This window comes from Lepus europaeus, chromosome 5 (assembly GCF_033115175.1).
Source record: "Lepus europaeus isolate LE1 chromosome 5, mLepTim1.pri, whole genome shotgun sequence".
Classification (NCBI taxonomy): Eukaryota; Metazoa; Chordata; class Mammalia; order Lagomorpha; family Leporidae; genus Lepus; species Lepus europaeus.
Genome location: NC_084831.1, coordinates 139,763,693 through 139,784,360, shown reverse-complemented (window position 1 = coordinate 139,784,360; position 20,668 = coordinate 139,763,693). Strand labels below are relative to the sequence as shown.

The following is a 20,668-nucleotide window of genomic DNA, read 5'->3' as shown; positions in this document are numbered from 1 at the left end:
TGAAAACCTGTCTTTAAGTTTCAATTCCCTGGTAGCAAACACCCCAGCCCCAGGGCGCTTCTGCCTAAGGATCATTAAGGCGGTATAGTAGGAGTTGCTAAGACCCTTTTGCATCACAACACCCCACCCCTTGCCCAAATCCGCTCATCTGCGCTCTACACCTCAGCTATATATACACCTCCCTTTTACAATAAAGTGAGACCCTGCTTCGACTGGGCTCCACACCACGCCTGATTGTCCCCAGGGTTTGGGGAAGGCTGAGTGGCGGGTGGCGCACTTTCCCCTCCTCCGTCAAGGCAAGCTGCGGGCAGCCTGCCTAATTCTCCGGCAGTGGTGAGGAACAGTCACCGCAGTTTGGATCCAAGGTCAGGTAAAAGGTTGAGGAGGTATGAGAAAAACATCTTAAGTTTGCTGTAGGTTCATTCTCCATGGCCCTCTCTAGCCAAGAGACGATCTCCTAGAACAAATATGCCAGAAGATGGAAGCAAGAACATGAGAGTTTATTATCAAATTGCTGCTCAGGAGGGTCACAGAGCATGGCAGGATGGTGACAATGAGCAAGAAATGAGCAAGAGCTGAATGATGGTTGGGTGGAGATGTTTGCATCCAGAAGCATGAGGATCACTGGGAATACCAGAGTATCTTTACTCCCACTGGTTCTTCCAGGAATCAGATGAGGGGACATTTAGAAGATGAGCCAGACATAGGTTCTCAGGAAAGGCAGGGCTGGATCCCATGCACTCCCAACAGCTTCTTCTGGTCTCTTTTCTAAGGGAGGGAGGGAGGTGGGCAAGACAACTCTCACTGGGAGAGAAGAGGCAAAGTCTCTCCTCCAGAGCAGTGTAGTTGTGGAGCCGTCCAGATCTAACAGTGGCTGCATGGTATACAAGGCAAAGAGCCCACTGGTCTAGCATGGACATGGCCTTCCACACGTTCCTGGAATCTGTGACTTGGGGGCCACTTGGCTGGGGACAGGAGCTCTCTGATCTGAGCCAGCTCTGGGGTAGAAAGACAGGCCTGCCGCTACTCAGGACTTTGGGATGGGCTCTTTGTCCTCTCTAAACCATCCACTCTATTCCTGGAGCCTCTGAACAGCCCTTCTGCTCCCAACACACAGGGATACACTTTAGGGACTCACCTTCTCCAGTGGGGATCTTCTCCAGCAGTAGAGACCCAGAGGGGCCAGGGATGCCAGAAGCAGCAGAATCCAGACACCCAAAAGCATGGCCTGAAGGCTGATGGATAGCTTCTGGGGAGAGAAAACCAGAGCCACTGGCACCAGCGTACGGTTCTGCTCTGTCCCCATGTCCTTCACTGGTGTGCACTCTTCACCCTTTCATCTTCAAGTCCATGGCTTCTGGCAGGAGTGTGTGTCAAACACCTGGAATGTGGGATGCAGCCAGGAGCCCCTCTCATTGGGTCTCAGTGTCCTCACTTGTACAGTGATGACCTTGAGACCCTGACAACCTGCAGGATTCGAGAGGCTCAAGGAGAACACACATTTAACATCTCTGCAGCACTTGCAGACTCACAATATTGGTAAATTACTGCAGATGGTCCCTAACTTACCATCGATTGACTTACGATTTTTCAACTGCAGGATGATGAGAAAGCAATACACATCCAGCAGAAACTATACTTTGAATTTTGAATCTTGATCTTTTCCCAGGATAGTGCTATGCAGTGTGATACCCTCTGGCAAACCTGGGTTGGAGGTCAACAAGCTGTAGCTCCCAGGCAGCTGCCCACGCTCCTGGGGGGAACCAGCTGATACTCTACAGTGTGCTGTGTTGCTAAGATAGGTGTATTCAGTGCCTTTTCCACTTAGGGCATTCTGAAGTCATCATGGATTTATCAGGACATAACCCCCCATGCACATTAAGGAGACCCTGTTTGAATGTTTGCATTTCTCACAGATGTAACACCTGTAAGTGCAGACCTGTTTTCTGTTTCATTTTTGTGGCTTCTTTGGGGAAAATCAACAGGCTCGGTGCAGAATGGGTAGCAGCTATTTCTAATGGGGAGCCTTACTGTTGCCCTTGTCCTGGCCCTCTCTACCCACCCCCCGCTGCTACCCTTTTGCTTGGCCACATACATTCATCATTTTCTGGTAAGCGATGCACGGGTGTATCCTCCTTCCTTCTTCTGGACTGAGCGTGCTGGAGGACCCAGAATGCCAGTTCCTCGAGCGGGAGAAATCACACATATAATGACTAAAGTAGTATCCGTGGTAATGGAGTTTGGCTTCAATTATGATGGCAGCAATGGCTGTGAAGAAAGCTCCCAGTGCAAGCAGAGTCCTCAGCAGGGCCTGGGGAGGGGAGGAGGTAGAGGGAGGTCATCAGGTTTCTCCTCGAGGTCAGTCTGAGGCAAAGAGGGTGAAGCCCAGTGGACCCACATGTGATGCAGCAGGAGGCTTGGGGTGGCCTCCAGCTTGAGCCTGGTTCCCTCCCCTGCCCTTTTCTGCACTCACCCAGCAGATCCCACCCCGCTCCTGGTAAGTGAAGGCAGCAGCTCCAGCCGCCACAGCCTGAGGAGAGATGGGGTCAGGGGCAGGGTTAACACACAGGAAATGCAAATCCCTTTTACGTGCCTGCTTCTATTTCCCTCTGTGATCCCCAAAGTCCCCCAGTATATCCCACTGGGCTAGAGGTTGTGTGCTAAGTTTTGTCTTCTGCAGTGAGATGGCTGTTGAGCATACTGAGCCTGGATCACACTCCTGAGGTTGCAGAATGCTCTGTTCCATTGACAAGTGCATGTGGTCAGGAGCCCCTCCTACCTTCTCCCAAACCTTCCTTTGTGGGCAATACCAGGGTTATATGACAGTCCCAGGGATGGTGGGATCTTGTGGTTGGAAGTCCTAGGTTGTTGGAGCTCACTAGACAGGATGAGTCTTGGGCTGCTGCAAGTCTAGATGCCGCCCTAACAGCACTCAGCAACCCACCTGGCTGGGCTTGAGGGACAGGAAGTTCCAGTACACCCTGGTGGTCGGAAGGATCCAAACCCTGTGTGACTATTTTGCAACTACTCTGATTATTTTGTGAATGGATGAGGATGAGTATCTGTGGTGTCTCTCGCTCAATAAATGTGTGTTTTGCTGTTAATTCTGTGAGTGTGGGCATCAGAGGACTTCAAAAATCCATGGAAAATGAAATTAAAAGATAATGCAAATTTTCCATGAACTTTTTAAAGCCCCTTGTATGTAAAACATTTCCCACGTCCTGCCATGATCTCTCCCAAACTCGTACTGCAGACTGCACACACTCATCAGCTCACGATAATCCCTGCACTCCCACATGGCAGGAGGCACAGAGGACAGTGGGAAGGACCAGGAGAGATCCTTCCGGGGGGGGGGGGGGGGCTGCTCTGCCTTCCTATCGCAATACAGGCCTCTGGAACAGAGTGGGTCCTTAGATCCCGAGTTGACATTTGCTGTGGATGGTGGGGAGAGGCAGCCAGCTTGGGGGGAGAAGCCCTGGGCAGGGGCCCAGGAGAGCTGACTGAGACTGCACCTGCCACCGCTTCCCGTGGCTCTTTCTTTGTACCAGCAGGGTACCCGACTAAATAAACTGGGTTCTTTCGGATTGTTCACACACGGTGATACCAAGTCGGTGGTAGGAAGGCGATAATGAAAGCAACATCTCTGTCCTGCCCCACTCACCACAACCCCTGTCCAGATGGCGGCTCCTGACCGGTACAGGATGTAGTACTTGGAGAGGTACAGGAGTCCCCCCAGGACCCCACTCAGGACCCCCAGCACGATCTGCACCACCTGCAAGACCAAAGATCTAAGAGTAGAGGCAGCCCTCCGTCCCCAAGGCTGAGGGTCGCTTTGAGGACCTGCCACCAGGAATTAACTGTTAAAATCCCATGAAAGAGAGGGAAGGAGGGTGCGGGGAGAGAGAGTAGAGTCAGCCCATCTTGAGCCTGATCCGGGGAGAGGGGAGACTCAGCCATGTACCCTTGGTTCCTTCACACTCCTTTAGCCCACAGCCGGCCCTATCCATGGCTGTCACCGAGAGGACCAGAGAAGCTGACTTCCAGGACGAAGAGAAACCTGGCTCAGTGTCATATCCAGAGAGAGGCTGGCAGGCCTGGTGTGAGGGATTGGGGTGCCCCTCCTGGGGTCCCATGAGGCGGGTAGTCACACTCACCCAGGAGGCCACCAGAAGCCGGCTGCTGCCTGGGCTCCGGGTTGCGGTGGCCACAGCAGGGAACAGGAGCCGCAGCAGGGAGCCTCTAGAGAGCAGGAGCTTGGCCAGAGCCGACTCCTGGTGGACGTGCACATCGATGTGAGTGGGCTGTGGAGCATCCTGGGCCACCTCACTGCCATCTGCCATCTCCATCTCCATGGCGTCCCTCTGAGCAAGGAAGGCACTAGAAGAAGAGCTTCATACAGTTCACTAGGGAGTTCTGGGGCCAGTGGGATCTCAGGGATGCCCAGTGGCTGACCCCAGACCCAGAGCTGCACCCCTGGCCCCTCTCCAGAGATGTCTGCCAGGGCAGCCTGCCCTACCTGAACCTCAGGACCACCTCATTCGCTCTAGATTTGCTTTGGCTTCCTTGTGGTGCACCCAAGGCCACCGTGTCTGGGTCAGTGTCCACCAGTCTCACCTCTCCGCTCCCAACACTGACCCCGTTCTTCTCTCCAGAGCCCCCAGACCACCACACAGAACCTGGAGAGCCCTCTGCCTGCTGAGTTTCTACTGTAGCAGCTGCAGCCCCCGCCCCTCCTCCCCACCCCAGCCAAGCCCAAGCCCCCTGTGTGCTGACTGCCCCCTGACTCCCAGGAAGGGCCAAGCACGGGGGACTCCATCCTGGAGTCACACCGTTGTGTGCTGTACCCCCCCTCCCTAGCAAGTTATGAGGGAGTTGGGGCCTCTGAGGACAGGGTGGGGCTTGCGGGTCCCGAGCTGGACTCCCTGGGTTAGGGCCCAGCCTCACCTGTGGTCCTCAGGGACCCGCGAAGAGCGTGCAGAGCAGAGCGAGAGGAGCTGCCCGGGCTGTGGCTGCGAACTGCGGCGGCGGCAGCGGCGGAGAGTTAGGGAGGGAGGGAACGACTAAACTTCACAGAGTAATTTCCCTGCCAAGACTGGGGCAGAGGGCTTCCTAGGGGTTTTCCAGCAGCGGGTGGGTCGCTGGGTTTTGGGGGCCAGTGGGGGTGGGGTGCGCAGGGCGGGGGCGGGGCTCAGCTCTGACAGACGCTGAGAATCCTATATCCTATGCAGGTCCTCTCCCCAAGCCCCACCAGGGCGAGCCAGGGCTTTCGGGACAATTGTGCGCCTGGGAGTGTGTGTTGTCGAGTGGGCATGAGGCTGTGTGCGTGGCGTGCGCCTGCCCCCTCCAACAGACTGCCCGGCGCGTCTCCCCGCCCCCTCCCCAGAGCGGAGACCCTGGGCCCCAGCTCTCTGCCGGGAAGTGATGCTGGAGGTCGGGGTTCTCACTTCCCCACCCCTCCCCGGGAAGTGATGCTGGAGGTCGGGGTTCTCACTTCCCCACCCCTCCCCGGGAAGTGATGCTGGAGGTCGGGGTTCTCACTTCCCCACCCCTCCCCGGGCTTTCTTCCTCTCCTGGTCCGCAGCCGGCTCCTCAGTTCCAGATCGGATCCTCCCAGCCCCGACGTTCCTGACCTCACCGCAGCTCCCCGAGGACAGCAGGTGAGACAGGGCCTGGCACTGCCCAGGTGGCCTCTTCCCGGGAGACTCTCAAGAAGGACCCTGCCCCCACCCCTCTAGGTGGCTCCAAGACCACTCCCTAAGGCCTGGTGCTGCCCCACAGGATGCCATTCTTCCTCCACATTCGGCTCCCAGTGCTTGGGAGCCAGAAAGGCTACAGAGCGGAAGCGACTCTCCCCCTAACCCCCTCGACCCCATGCAAATGGCAGGGGTCAGGAAGGAGGAAGAGAGCCCGGTGCCAGGCTCTACAACCCCCCTGACCCCCCTCACCAACAGTGCCTCAGCCTTGAATCTGGGTTGGGGTGGAGGAGGTTCCTTTGAGACTGAAGCCCTCCGGTGGAATGGCTGGGCGGAGGCGGGCTCAGGGGAGCCGGATGCTGGAGCTCTTTCCCCAGCTCCAGGGTGGGGAAAGCCGGCCCACGCAAGTGTCCCACTAGCCATCTACAGTCAGGGTGTCTAGAGAGGGAGTCTTCCAGGAGTGGGTGCAGAGGCTGAGGTGGGTCTGCAGTGGGAGACATGGTGGTCCTTGGGGGCTTGGAGGTAGCTGGGGTCCGAGGGACTTTCAGAACTTGCACTTTGCACTGGCTTCTGGGACCCCCCCAGGAAAGTCCCAAGGCGTCTGGGGCTGGCTTTCCTTCTGGGTGACTTTGAACAAGCCTGAATCTCCCCTGTGGGTCTGGGGAGCTGTCACATATCTGTCCTTTTTAACCCAAAGGAGGCTGGGTGTGTGAAAGTGCAACTACTCTGATGAGTATACAATGCAATTGGGAGGCATTATTAGAACTGTCACGAATATTTGATTTAAGCTGTGATGGTAACTAGGCAGCCTGTTAGAATTGCCTAAGCAGGATTTCTCTTGGAGCTGGGCAAACTGACTCTAAAGTGAACATGGAGACTTCATCCAGCATAAGAGGCTGTGATCAGTCTGAATAAAAAGCAACAGGAGGGCTCGTGAAGCAGCCCAATTAGACATCAACTCCATACTTATAGTGAAAACCATGGTAGCGCAGAGCAGGCGTGCGCATCAGTGGTTGGGCCATTGCTTGAGACTCCTGTATCCCATGTTGGAATGCTTGATTTGGGTCTCAGATACTCCGTGCTTCCAATCTGGTTCCTGCTGATGTGCCTGGGAGACTGTGAATGATGGCCCAGATAGGTTCCTGCCACCCATGTCTGAGACCTGGATGGAGTTTCTGGCTTCTGGTTTCAGGGTAGCCTAGCCCTACTGTTGTGGGCATTTGGGCAGTGGAGGAAAGATCTCCCTCCCTCCCTCCCTCCCTCCCCTTTTCAAATAAATAATCTTAAAAAAATAAAAAATACAACTGTGACAATGGTGCTCTGGACTTGTCAGACATACCAATGGGCAAACAGAAAGACCAGAGTAGACTTACATTCTTGTGGGGATTTTATTTTTTACCCAGGAGAGCACTTTATATCAATGAGAGAAAAATGACATATCCCACATATGGAACAGACCCTTCAGAAATGAACCACCTGAGCAGTAAAGGTGACAACTTGGATCCATGTTCTCCAACTTATGAGATGAATTCCAGAAGGATCAACATTTAAAAGTAGAAAATGAAAGTATACAACTACTTAGAAGATAAACATAGGAGAATTATTTTATAATGTTGAATTAGAAGAGTGCTTTTAAAGTATAATATGAAACCTCGAAAGCATAAAGAAAGAAAATTTGGATTACATAGCAATAGAGTTAAAATAAGTCACAAAATTGTGAAGAAATATTGGAACTTAGGTCACAGATGGCAACTTTTTGAATACATAAAGAACTTTTGTAAAGACCCACACAAAAACAAAATAAAACAACAAGGACATAGGATATAGTAAAGAGCTAAAAAAGGAGGCGATAAAAGTGGCTCTTAATACGTGAAAATAATGATGAGCCTCACTCCTAATAAAACTACAGATTAAAACTCTACTGGAATAGTTGCTGAAAGCACATTGATGGTTGCCATGCCCAGTGGTTGGGAGATTTACAGGAGAGAGGCATCAGGGAATTTTGAAACATGAAGATGTTCTCTTGTGATTGTAGCTGTGATTGCACAGATGTATGAATTTGTCAAAACTTACTGAAATGTGCATTTAAAATGGGGAATTTTATTGCATGAAATTGATTAAAACCTACAATAGAATATTATTTTCCCCTTATAGAATGGAAAAAGATAAAAAGAATTTGCTGGAACTGGCGCTGTGGTGCAGTGAGTTAAGCCACTGTCTGCAGTGCCAGCATCCCATAAGGGCACCGGTTTGAGTCCTGGCTGCCCCATCTGCTCCAGCTCCCTATTAATGCACTTGGGCAAGCAGTGGACGATGACCCAATTGCTTGGTTCCCTGCACCCATGTGGGAGACCCCAAAGAGGCTTTGGCCTGGCCCGGCTCCAGCAGTTGTGGCCATTTGGGAGAGTGAATCAGCAGATCTCTCTCTGTCTCTTCTCTCATTCTCTCATTTTCTCTTGTCTCTCTATAACTCTGCCCTTCAAGTAAATAAATAAACCTTTAAAAAATAGTTTGCTAAAACTCTCTTTTGGTAGTGAGAAAGGGCAGTTCTTGTCTTGTGCAGTGTTCCTGCATGTGAATTGCTACCACTTCCGTGACAGTAGCTACTAAAATTGTAAGTGCACATTCCTGCATTGTCTGTAATAGAAGAGCACTGGGAACAAACTTGATGTCTCTCAGTAGCGGACTGCTTAGTAAGCTATGATGGCTTCATACACTGGAATACTGTGCAGTAACACAGATGAGTGAAGGAGCTTCTTATGGACTAGTGATGAATTACTGTAAATATATGGTCATGGGAACACAATATCATGTAGAAGAGTTGAATGTTGTAGGGAAAGGGGGCAGGAAAGAATATTTTTACATGGTTTTAAATGCAGGAAAATGGCATTGTAGGAGACAGAAGAAACTGATGATATTAGTTTACATCTAGAAGACAACTAGATGGGAGAAAAAGATGGGACAGAGGATTTTAAAGGTATACCCTTTCATATCTTTTGAATTATTTATTTATTTATTTATTTATTTTTCATTTGAGAGATAGAGTTAGACAGTGAGAGAGAGAAAGGTCTTCCTTCTGTTAGTTCACCCTCCAAATGACCGCTACGGTCAGAGCTACGCCGATCTGAGGCCAGGAGCCAGGTGCTTCCTCCTGGTCTCCCATGCGGGTGCAGGAACCCAGGCACTTGGGCCATCTTCCACTGCCCTCCTGGGCCACAGCAGAGAGCTGGACTGGAAGAGGAGCAACTGGGACTAGAACCCGGCACCCATATGGGATGCCGGTGCCACAGGCAGAGGATTAACCCAGTGAGCCACGGCACCGGCTCTGAATTTTTATTAATGAAAGTATTATAAGTATACATTATATATGTATATATATGTATGTATCAAGTCCCTGAAATAATTCAAATTCCTTACTTTGTCCCACGCTGGATAAACCATATCAGATCATTTTGGGAAGGGCCCCTAGAATATATGTCTGAAAAGCTCTAGAATGATTTGGAGTTGCGTCCCAGATTAAGGTCACTGTCACATTGATATCTGCACGGGGAAGACCTTTTGGATCTTGATCAGGAGAGTGTTTTCCTTCTCTGCACTCATGCTGGCCACTGCTTTTTACCTTGCCTAATTCTCAGCCTTGACTGCCGTGCTTCTTCTTTCTGGCAGGCAAGATGACCCAAAACACAGTGACGGTGAATGGAGTCCACGTGGCCTCTGCACTGTCCCCGCAGACCGACGTCCACATCCACATCCACCAGGAGTCAGTTTGGACACAACTCCTGAAGCAATTTCCTTCTTGCCCTCGGGACACTGGCCCTTCCAAGGCCGGGATAAACTATGAGCAGCTGGCTGTAGGGGTAAGAGTGGGCGGGCATAGGTGGTGGGTTAAAGAGGTGACTCAAGGATTGCAGCTGTCCTTTTCAATGGCATGCAGCAGAGGAAAATGAGTCAAATTCCTATGAGGAGGGACATGAGAACTCACTAATTATATTGCATTTTGTCTGGGAGAAGGTTTGGGAAGTGTCCTTTTTTGGCTGGGAAAGAATGATCCACCTTTTCTTTGGTGCAGAGGGTCAGTGCCAGCTGGAAGAGGGAAAACAGGTAGAAGATTCTCTGGGGGTTGTTAATTCAAGTTCATTGGACCCATGGGACTGAGGTCTGCGGGTGCAAGGCGACATGCTAGGCACATCACGGAAACTACTGACAGAATCTCTAGGCAACACCTAAAAGTGTGCAGCCTCCACCAAAGAGGATGCTACACAGGTGACTGGAACCAATGGTAGACTGGGTGGTATAAGAGGCAAGAGGCAGAAGCCTGTGTCTGAGTCAAGACCTGTCAAGGTCTCTGCCAGCCCGATGGGGAGCTCCCTAAAGAGTTCCTCATTGGGTGGGAATGGCTCTTGAGCTGTGCCTTGCTTAATCATGGGCTGGGGGCCATCCCCAAAGAGTGTGTTCTCAGCTCAAGAGATGGGGGGGAACCTTGAAGGAACTGACAACTGTAGGCTATCAGCAACCATATCTCTTTTCTCGAGCGGCTTATGTAGTGGTATATCTTTGTAATTTATTTATTATTGGTTTTCATGTTTTACAGATTTATTTATTTGAAAGTCATAGTTACAGAAAGAGAGAGAGAGAGCGAGAGAGCGAGCTTCCATCAGCTGGTTCACTTCCAGATGGCTTTAACGGCCACGGCTGGGCCAGGCTGAAGTCAGGAGTCAGGAACTTGATCTGGATCTCCCATGTGGGTGGCAAGGACCCAAGCACTTGGGCCATCTGCTGCTTTTTCTAGGCCATTAGCAGGGAACTGATCAGAAGTGGAGCCTTTGGGACAGGAACTGGTGCCCACATAGGATGCCAGCATTGCAAGCAGTGGATTTACCCACTGTGCCACAATGCCGGCACCCTCTTTATAATTTTTAAAATTAAGAGCTTGTTCAGAAGAAATAGGTTGGTGCCAGAATGTGAGGTCAGATTTAGATGGGGTGATGAGATTCCCTAGGGAGAGTGAGGAGAAAAAAGTGGAACTCATTGGGTGGGATTGACAGTGTTGAAGCTGGGAGAAGACAATGAAGGATAACCAGTCAATTTTGTAAGAGACACCAGGAAAGATCCAGGCCAGTGCAGACACAGAACCATCCAGAACCAGAGTTGCAGAGAGATCAAGGTAGAGAAAAAGGAGAGGAAACCCACCTTGGGAGCATGGTACATGGGAAGGGGGCCTGACTTTTCATCCTGTCTTACAGGTGACCCAGCTATTGCTGGGGGTTGTGAGCTGTGCTCTTGGAGTATGTCTCTACTTTGGGCCCTGGACTGAGCTCTGTGCCTCTGGATGTGCCTTCTGGGCAGGGTCTGTGGTGAGTAAGGAGCAAGGCCAGAGCTCAGTGGGAGGCAAGCAGTGATGGATAAGGAGAAATTCCTTTGGATCTAGACTGGAGATTTGGGAATGCTTCCAATGACCCAGAGTCTAAATGCCTTTTGCCATGAAGAAGTTGCCTTAGGGGCTAGGTAAACCTTCTCATTTCCATGTTAACAAGGGTAGAGCAGCAGCTGTACCTGGAGTCTCGCCCATATTTAGGTTTCCTTGTTTGTCTTTTGGATTTTCATTCTTATTTGGCAGTTCTGGGAACTACTGGAGGTAGGATAATGAGAGATCAGGGGAGTAAACTGGAGGTCTTTCTCTAATGTCTTCTCTTCCCAGGCTGTTGCAGCAGGAGCTGGAGCCATTGCCCACGAGAAGTATCAGGGCAGACGTTCAGTGAGTCTTGGGCATTCTTTCTCCTCCACATTGTCTATCTACTCTCTCTTGAGTCTAGTTTTCAATTTTCTATCTTCTACCTTTTGGTTCCCAATATCCTGATGTGTTTCCTGGAGGGTAGGGGAGGGTTTCCTGGGACAGGAGCTGGGAAAGGTTTGAGGCTGGCACTTCTATGGCTGTACTATGGGACCTGCATCTTGAACTTCTCTCTTCTAGGGCTCTGTCTCTGGGCTGTTCGCCCTGGCTGGCATTGCTACAGCTACAGCTGCTGTTGTCCTCTGTGTGAACAGCTTGATTTGGCAAAATGATCGCTTCTACATCGAGATCCAGTCTGTGTGTGATCACCCACATCCTGTCACCACAACCATTGGGTATCCATGGGTCCCGGGAAGACGTTACCAGACTTACGATGTCATAGACTGGAGGAAGAATGAGTGCAGATCATCCATGCAAATGGTGATGGTGAGGATCAGAGTCCAGGCTTCCAGGGACCAGTCACAATCCACTGCTCTCAAGAAATTAGGCACTGGAGGGCAGAGCTATAGGTTCCTTGAGCTTTGGTGGTGGAGCTTTTAACTTAAGCTGGAGACATTTCTCAGACCTTCATGAAGATTCACTGAAAAAAAAAAAAAAGGGGGTGAAGATCAGAGACTAGACATGGCATGGAGGAGATTGTCAGGCACCCTTATGTTTGTTCAGGTGTGTGGGTGTCCTGGCTATCTATTGCCACATAACAGGGCACACCTAAACATAGTGGCTTAAAAATACAATTGATTGTTTCCACAGTTCTCTGGGTTGGCTCAGCTCAAATGGGCGGTTCTTGTTCTTGTTCTTGTTCTTCTTCTTCTTCTTTTTTTTTTTTTTACAGATTTGTTTATTTATTTGAAAGAGAGAGAGAGAGAGAGAGAGAGAGAGAGAGATCTTCCATTCGTTGGTTCACACCCTAGATGACTCCAATGGTCAGGGTTTGGCAAGGCTGAAGCCAGGAGCCATGAACTTCATCCAGGTCTCCCATATGGGTGCACCCATTTTCTGCTGCTTTCCCAGGTATAATAGCAGGGAGCTATATTGGAAGTGTAGCAGCCAGGACATGACTGGGTGCCCATATGAGATGCTGGCATCACAGGTGGCAGCTTAACTCACTATGCCACAGTGGTGGCCCTGGCAGTTCTCAACTTGATTTTTCTCATGCAGTTGTGATCAGATATCAGGTGGAGGTGGTCATCCCAGGGCTCCATTAGGTTGGATGTCCAAGACGGCACACTCACATGACTGGCAGTTGATCCTGACTTGGCTGGGAGCTCAGCTGGGCTGTCAATCAGGCAGCTACAATAACTCCTCTACGTGGCTTGAGTGTCCCTTAGCCCAGAAACTAGGTTCTGGTGGGGAATATTATGTTTCGAGAGTTGGGAAATGAAAGCTGCCAGCCAGTTAAGGGGTCCCATGGCCACTGGCATTGTGTTATCTCTATGCTATTTGGCTAAAACAATCATGCACTCTTCCAGATTCTAGGGGTGGAAAAATAGACTCTGTTTCTCATTAGGGAGTGGCAGGGTCACACTGCAGATCAGCAGGTGGCATGGAAGCTGTGGCTGCTCTATCCTTGGAAAATACCATCTGCTTAGAGGGGAAGCCACCTTGTGGGACAGACTGTGATGAAGTGGTTTGAGCAGAATTAGAGGAGGTGACTCTTGGTTCTCTCTGCTTTTTTCCATTATCGTCAGGATTTGTTCCTAGGATTCTGTGCCCTGCTCCTGGCTGTCTGCATCCTGGAGGTCCTTGTGTCCTTGGTTTCCCTGCGAATGAGTCTTCAAAGCTTGTACAGCCAGAGCTTCCAACCTTTGGTGAGTTGCCAGGGAGGGGCTGCTGGCCAGTGTGTGTGTGTGTGTGTGTGTGTGTGGCTTTGAGAGCAGTGAGGTGCATCAGGGCCAGGAACCCCCTTACCTGAGGCCATGCCCATCTTTCAGTCCCCCCCCCACCCTTGACCCTTCCTTTCGCTGTCTGGAGAATGTGAACCCATTACTGTGTCCTGTGCTAACTTCTGTCTGCCCTGCGCGTCTCCACAGCTTCCCCACTCTCTCTTGGGTTGTATCTGGGTATTTGTCAGATTCCCTTTCCGCTGCCACCTGGTCTTTCCTGCTTGATCCCAGCTTCCTGTCGCTGCTTTCTTTCCCTCCTTTTTTCTCTTTCTTGTTTTCAAATTCTGTAGTGTAACTCTGCCCCCATGTTTTCTCTCTCAGTGTTTGATTTTTTCCCCCCATTTCTCTCTCTCTTTTTTAGGATAAAGAAGGGTCTGAGAAGAAGCTACTGGGGGAGAATTTAGTGCCTCCCTCCCCATTCAAAGAGAAGACCCTGGCTGTCAGTATCCTGTGAGCTGCCAAAGGCCTTGCTTGAAGTTCATTGTGTTGTGTCCTGAGCAGCCCAGTGCTCAAGGGGAGGACGGAACACTCTCCCCAGAGCCCTCAGACTTGCTTCTCCCTTGTCCAACCCCTCTGTTTCCTTCTCTTCCCACTATCCTCACCTACCATGCCCAACCCACTGTCCTCAGCTCATACTTACTAAAAATAGAAACAACCAGGAAAAAAATTTGCATAGAAAAGACATGGCTGCCTTTGGTTTAAGCACTCGTGTTCTGTGAAAGGCCTTCCTTTGTACTGATATGAGAGTCGGTTTATCACACGGAAAAATATCCTGGTACAATGAAATTTAAAGTATCCTGTCCAATATCCCCAGGGCAAAACTCCTTTTTATGATTTCCCTCTATGTAAAGTGAAAGTAACTGTCACGTGCTTAGAATGTTGTGCCTTCTAAGGTTCCCTTCTCATCAAAGTCCCTCTTACTGAGCAATGGACTTACTATGCTATGGCCCTGTTTTTTTTTTTTTTTTTTAAGATTTATTTATTTATTTGAAAGAGTTACACAGAGAGAGAGAGGGAGAGAGAGAGAGAGACAGAGATCTTCCATTCACTGGTTCACTTCTCAAATGGCCACAATGGCTGGAACCACCTTCTTTTTTTCTTTTTCTTTCTTTTTTTTTTTTTTTAAATTTATTTGACAGGTAGAGTTATAGACAGTGAGAGAGAGAGAGAGAGAGAGAGAGAGAGAGAGAGAGAGAGAGGTCTTTCTTTCGTTGGTTCACTCCCCAAATGGCCGCTACGGCCGGTGCTGCACCAGTCCGAAGCCAGGAGCCAGGTGCTTCTTCCTGGTCTCCCATGCGGTGCAGGGGCCCAAGCACTTGGGCCATCCTCCACTGCCCTCCTGGGCCACGCAGAGAGCTGGACTAGAACCTGGCACCCATATGGGATGCTGGTGCCACAGGTGGAAGATTAACCAAGTGAGCCACGGTGCTGGCCCCTGGGACTATCTTCTGCTGCTTTTTCAGGTGCATTAGCAGGGAGCTGGATTGGAAGTGGAGCAGCTGGGACTCAGTTGGGGCTCATATGGGATGATGGTGTTGCAGGCAGTGGCTTAACTTGCTGGGCCATGTCACTGGTCCCATGGCTTTTGAGAAAAGACTTTATTACAAAGTTGATTGGTAAACAGACAGGAGGCAATGATGGCCAAGGCTGTTTCCATGATCTGGGACTTGGGGTGTGTTTTGTGGGTTAGGGAGAACAAGGTGTATGTGGAAGCCCTCACAGGCAAGTTCTGATTTGAGGGTAGTTTTAGAGCCAGATCTTCCTCATCGCTGTACCCCTCACTTCTGAAAGGGTTCCAGCATTCAGGCTCTGGGCATGCTCTGGTCTCCTTGGCTTCTCAGGGAGGAGGAATTGTTGTTCCAGGTTAAAGGCTTCCTTCTGTGCATGTCAAAGTCTTGTTGGCAAGAGGACAAGCACCTGTGTTAGGATCTTTGGCAACAGTGAAACACGCCTTGGGAACTTGCCCTCCCTCCCTAGGTGTGTCCAATCCAATAGGAGGATAATGAATGGTGGGGTTCTCTGGGGTGCTCTAGACCCAGGTGGAACTGGACAGAAACAGTCTGTCCCGAACCATGTAGTCCTCAGGATGTTATGCCGTGTTCTAGCCTAGGAAGCCTCTAACTGGAGCACATTCCAGACTTTTACCTCTAACCCACTCTCCTGGTGCCAACTTATCCCATGCATACTCGCTTGAATCCAGAGCACTCGAGGGCTCACTCCAAGCTGGTCTTCATTGGCTGGGAGAGCCCTGCTTGTAACTGATAGAGCAGGACCCCTTTGAGCTGGGTCTTTGATTCCAGTCTCTGTTTCCTGTTGAGAAGCTCCTGTGCATCCCTAGGCTCCCCTCAAAGGGTGCCTCTGCTGGCTTGGGGGCCACACCTGCCTTTGCCACCTCTGAGAGTTGTAACCTCCAGGACTGGTGTCATTGGGTATCCCAAACAGCTGTCTGTTCTCAGAATGCTGTCACATCATTACCTGATCCCATTGCCATGTCCTTCTCTTCTCCCTCTGAACTCCATGGTCTCCAGGAATTCTCCCACCCTCGAAATACTGCTGTAGGAGGCTCCCCCGACCTCTCATCCTCACAGGCTGGTGCTGTGTGATCTTTTCTAGTACAATCTCTTTAACCACAGGCAGTTCTAGCACAATCTCTTCTAGTATAAATTCTGGTAAATCTCAGGCACTTCTAGGAAACTCTCTTAGCAGATTCTAACAAGGTAAGAGGAGCAGCTTCAGCTTTAGATTTTAGCCAAAATTGTCAGAAGCCAAGACATGCTTCGGAGATACCTTTCCATCAAGGGTCCAGCTATGTGGCCAGAAAGAGGGGACAGAAATACTTGGAAAGCAGGAACCAATTACATCTCAGTTTATCCTAGCACACTGATCTTGGGGTGCAGAGGTTCCCATTCTTCTGACTGTCTTTCTCTGGGAGCAGAACCTGTGTCTGTGTTCCAAAGCTCTCTCCTTTCTGTTTCCAAGTAGGGTAGATGATTGGTATTTTTACTGGGGCTTTGTAGGAAGCGCTCTATCTCAGACCGGGCATAACTGTTCTCTGGGGGTGTGCTGGAGCAGAGGAGGTGAAGGGGGGAGAAATTGTGGTCAGGGAGGGCAAAGACATGGTAGAAAGCACACTCTGCCTTCTGTAATCGTGAAGGCTTTGGGACAGAGGACAGGATTCTCTGTGTAGATTGTACCCACCCCAGGCTGACACAGTGTTGACCTGCTGGCATAGCAGAGTGGGTGGAATGGTGCACACTTGACCTGGGAATGAAGGAGAAGGCAAGAGTCACAGCCTCTTGGCTCATAATCCTCTTCTTCTCCATGGGCTGGTGGAAGGCTGGGCTGCATTTGTCTCATGCCCAGCCTTATAAGAGGTATTAATAAATATTTGTTCAATCAACAAATGAGGGACAGGCATAAAGGCTAGTGGCTAAGAGGCAGGTCAAGACAACTGTATCTCATTTCAGAGAACCTGGGTTCAAAGATATTTAGTTCTGGGTCCTGACTCCAGCTTCCTGCTAATGTAGATCCTGGGAGGTAGATAGTTCAGGTAATTGGGTTCCTGCCCCACCCATATGAAAGACCTGGGTAGAGTTCCTGGCCTTGTTCTGGTCCATTCCTAACTGTTGCAGGCATTTGGTGAGTGAACCAGCAGATGGGAGCTCTCTCTACCTCTCTGTCTCTTTCTCTTTGTCCATGTCTGCCTCTCAAATCCATAAAAAATCAAAAAGTGAATTTCTTTTGGAGACTAAGGAATAAACTAATTTAGGTTTCATTTCTGTATTTTGTAGAAGAAAACTTTTGACAGTCAATAGATGGCTAAATTCTTGTTTCCCAAAGTATGAGTCATTGGTCTGCAGCATGGTTAACACTGGAAGCCGGACTGTCTCCCCGACCCAGGTCTGCTCAATCAGTTTGCATCGTCACAAGATCCCAGGTGCTTCGTGCACTCAGTAAGTGTTGGGAAGCTCTGGTACAGATAGCAAATCTAGGTGGCTTCCCTGGGAGAATACAGATTAATTTAATTTATCTTTATGAACTTGTCAACCTTGGAATTTTAAAAAGGAATTTTAATATGAAGAAATAAGGCTGAGCCAAAGATTCTAGTCAAAAGGGACATCCTCGCTTTCTGCCTTATATTCAGATGGTAGTAACTTCTTTCTAAACAATTAATTTATTTTCATTTTTTATTTGAAAAGCAAGGGTGGGGGGGAGAGTAAAGGAGGGGGGAGAGAGAGAGAGTGAGTGAGAGAGAGAGACAGAGAGACAGAGAGAGAGAGAGATCTTCCATTCATTGATTTATTCCCCAAATGCCGGCAACAGCTGAAGCCAGGAGCCAGGAACTCCATCTGGGTCTTCACATGTGTGGCAAGGACTTAAGTACTTGAGCCATCACCTGCTGCCCCCCAGGTGCAGCTCAGCCGGCAGCTGGGTTGGAAGTGGAGGCGCAGGACTCCAAACTGTCCCTCCAGTTTGAGATGCAGGGATGCCGAATGACATCTTAACCCCTGGGGCAAACGCCTGCCCTGGCAGTAACTTCTGTGCGTCAGTCATTTCACGGCCAGATTGGGTAGAATTCTTCTCCATTTTCACTCTGCTAAATGAAGGTCAAATTGGTTTTCTTTGGTGATTGTCACATGAACTGGTCTCTGTCAGTCTGTCCACTTCCCGTTTTCATTTCCCCTGAAATTTCCCGACTTCCTGTGTTAAGGTGGCCTTCTCTGTGACCTCTCTTCCTTCTGTTTTCCCTCTGCCCTGCCCTGCCTCCCTGCCAACGGTATTAGAAGTTTCTGAAGCTTCTCCCTTTCTGCAGAAAACCAGCTGTCACACCCCACCCCCACATTTGTTTAGTTGGGAGAGCCAATGGCTATTTATTTGCACAACCCAGGCTTAGTGGTGAAGCTGCATATATACAAGGAAGCGACTTCAGGGCCCAGACAGGGAGGCATGCAAACAATCTCAAGCCTATTTATGTGCAGCATATTCATTGAAGGATTTAAAGCCATTCAGAGTATAAACAGGACATGACTCTCTTATCGAAATCAATGCTCTTAGCTGATTTTCTGCTCGCCATTTCTTCGTTAGATCTTGAGTCCTTAAATATCAGGATAAGATTCCAGGTTCTACAACTTGGTCATTAAAATTGGCTTCCATTCGGTGTTCTAGGCCAGTCGGATTCACAAATGGCAATCATCAGAGCTTGGTCCTGCTCCCAGAGTACAGCCAGGTACTTGGACTGGGAGTGAGTGGGGAAGGAACATGTGGTCTGGAGTTGAGACTCCTCCACTGCCTTATATTCTTCTCTCTGTATTCTTTCTTCTCCATTCCCAGTGGGATAGGAATGAGGGACAGGCAGGGTTTCCTTCAGCAGCTGGCTGCAGGAGGGCACAGAGGGAACAGCTGTCTCTGCTTTCTAGGCTCAGCTGAGATCCAGCTGATGTGTGACCTTTGTTTTGCTTACATGATGTGGGTAGTGGGAGTATCTATTCTTCTTAAAGATATTTTATTTATTTGAGAGGAAGAGACATAGAACGAATCCCATCTGCTTGAGCACTGCCCAAATGACCACAATAACCTAGCCAAAGTTGGATCAGGTTAAAGCCAGGGCCCGGGAACTCAATCCAGGCGTCTCCTGTGGGTGAAAGGAACTCAGCTACTTGAGCCATTATCACTGTTGTCTTCCAAGGCCTGCATTGCTGTAAGCTGAAGTCAGGAGCCAGTACCAGGAATGGAACCCAGACACACTGACGAGGGTTGTAGGCATTTACCAGCTAAGCCAAATGCCCACTCCCTCTGAGTCTGTTGTTCAATCTTGGAGGCAACTAGGAAGTTCTCTGCCCTCTGCTACGTTAGCTATCTGGAGCAGTCAAGAAATCTGCCAGGAAAAGGAGAGAAACATGAGATACAAGAAAAGAGAAGGCTTTCCTACAGTTTGGATATATATATATATATAAATATACATATAATTTTATTATTATAATTATATGTATATTTATAATAATATATATATATTTACCTTCTCTCACCCCTGCAAGGTGCCAGAATGTCTTTTGTTGCTGTTGTTAGAACAGCTGAGCAAAATAACATTCCGATTCATTGTTGGACACCAGTATTTCACATGTACATGAAACAGGGCAAATAAATAGCAACTTTATAGACAAAAAGACCTTTGGCCTTTTTAACCATCTCATACAAACCAGCTACTTATAGTACAGCTCAGTACATACACAAAAGTTACTGGAATGCTCAGAATAAGATTGCGTTCTGCCTTTTTTGTTCTCCCAAGGTTTTTTCCTCCTTTGAGATTGTAATGAACATGGTCACACCACAAGTAAGGTCAGAAGTGGCAGAAGCAGGGTCGAAAACACTTTTTTAAAAAAAAGATTATTTATTTATTTGAAAGGCAGAGTTACAGAGAGGCAGAGGCAGAGAGAGAGAGAGAGAGAGGTCTTCCATCTGCTGGTTCACTCTCTAAATGGCCACAACAGCCAGAGCTGTGCGGATCTGAAGCCAGGAGCCAGGAGCTTCTTCCAGGTCTCCTACATGGGTGCAGGGGGCCAAGGACTTGGGCCATCTTCTACTTCTTCCCCAGGACATAGCAGAGAGCTGGATCTGAGGTGGAGCAGCTGGGACTCGAACCGGCGCCCGTATGGGATGCCGGCATTGCAGGAGGCGGCTATACCAGAGCACTGATCCCGGCAGAAAACACTCTGAAGGCTGATTCCTGTCATCCCTAGATCACTAACAATGGCTGACCCCTAACAAATCGTGGGAGTTGTGGTTCTTTTTCCCTCCCCGGTTGCCCGTCGCGTAGAGGTTCTGGTTGCGGGTGGAGAGCGCGGGCGTCGGCAGGTGGCGCTGCCGAGGCGCCAAGGCCACCGCCCTCAGAACGCGAGCAGAGGCGGGCGGAGAGGCGCGGCGGCCTCCGTTCGCTCCTCCTGTCTGCAGCCCAGCCACCCTCACAGCTTTCTGCGGTGGGGTCTCTCCAGCTGCCGGCTGCCCGAAGCTTGCCGCAGCCTCCTCTCCATCTCCTCCCCACCTCCTCTCCCTCACGTCCGCCTGCGGCTCGCCATTTTCCCAGTAGGCGGCGTCCGCAGGGCCCGCAGGGTGGCGATCGCCCCGGCGCCCACGGCCGCCTCGGACGCGGTGCGGCCCGCGCGGGGTCGGAGGCGCGGATTTCTGAGCACCGTGCGGGAGCCCGCGGCGGGGCGTGCGTGGGCGGCTTGCCCGGGCAGCCCGTGGGGTCTGCGCGAGTCTCCTCAGCCCCGGGGACAGCCCGGCGCCGCCCACCCGCGGAGTTT

The 20,668-nt window shown here is 50.2% G+C and overlaps 2 protein-coding genes across 2 annotated transcripts; one reads left to right on the top strand and one right to left on the bottom strand.

The window, feature by feature from the left end:
- Positions 1–622: 622 nt before the first annotated feature.
- TMEM176A (transmembrane protein 176A) lies at positions 623–4,352 on the bottom strand. The gene is made up of 6 exons (XM_062190207.1): positions 4,155–4,352; positions 3,662–3,772; positions 2,474–2,530; positions 2,096–2,311; positions 1,139–1,249; positions 623–768 (listed from the first exon to the last, which is right to left on the bottom strand). The coding sequence occupies exons 1-6, from the start codon at positions 4,350–4,352 to the stop codon at positions 712–714; spliced, it is 750 nt and encodes a 249-aa protein (XP_062046191.1). The 3' UTR covers positions 623–711.
- A 1,223-nt stretch (positions 4,353–5,575) lies between these two features.
- TMEM176B (transmembrane protein 176B) lies at positions 5,576–14,021 on the top strand. Its single transcript, XM_062193797.1, has 7 exons — positions 5,576–5,657; positions 9,360–9,550; positions 10,937–11,047; positions 11,392–11,448; positions 11,665–11,910; positions 13,173–13,292; positions 13,729–14,021. Exons 2-7 carry the CDS (start codon positions 9,365–9,367, stop codon positions 13,819–13,821), a joined length of 813 nt encoding a protein of 270 aa, XP_062049781.1. The 5' UTR covers positions 5,576–5,657; positions 9,360–9,364; the 3' UTR covers positions 13,822–14,021.
- The last annotated feature ends 6,647 nt before the right edge of the window (positions 14,022–20,668 follow it).

Coding starts and splice junctions, on each gene's coding strand:
- TMEM176A (XM_062190207.1), bottom strand. CDS start 4,352: ATGGAGATGGAGATGGCAGATGGCAGTGAGGTGGCCCAGGATGCTCCA. Junction 2,531..3,661: donor CCATCTGGACAGGGGTTGTG/GTGAGTGGGGCA, acceptor ATCTCTCCTCAG/GCTGTGGCGGCTGGAGCTGC. Junction 769..1,138: donor GAAGATCCCCACTGGAGAAG/GTGAGTCCCTAA, acceptor TCCCTCCCTTAG/AAAAGAGACCAGAAGAAGCT.
- TMEM176B (XM_062193797.1), top strand. CDS start 9,365: ATGACCCAAAACACAGTGACGGTGAATGGAGTCCACGTGGCCTCTGCA. Junction 11,048..11,391: donor CCTTCTGGGCAGGGTCTGTG/GTGAGTAAGGAG, acceptor TTCTCTTCCCAG/GCTGTTGCAGCAGGAGCTGG. Junction 13,293..13,728: donor GCCAGAGCTTCCAACCTTTG/GTGAGTTGCCAG, acceptor TCTCTTTTTTAG/GATAAAGAAGGGTCTGAGAA.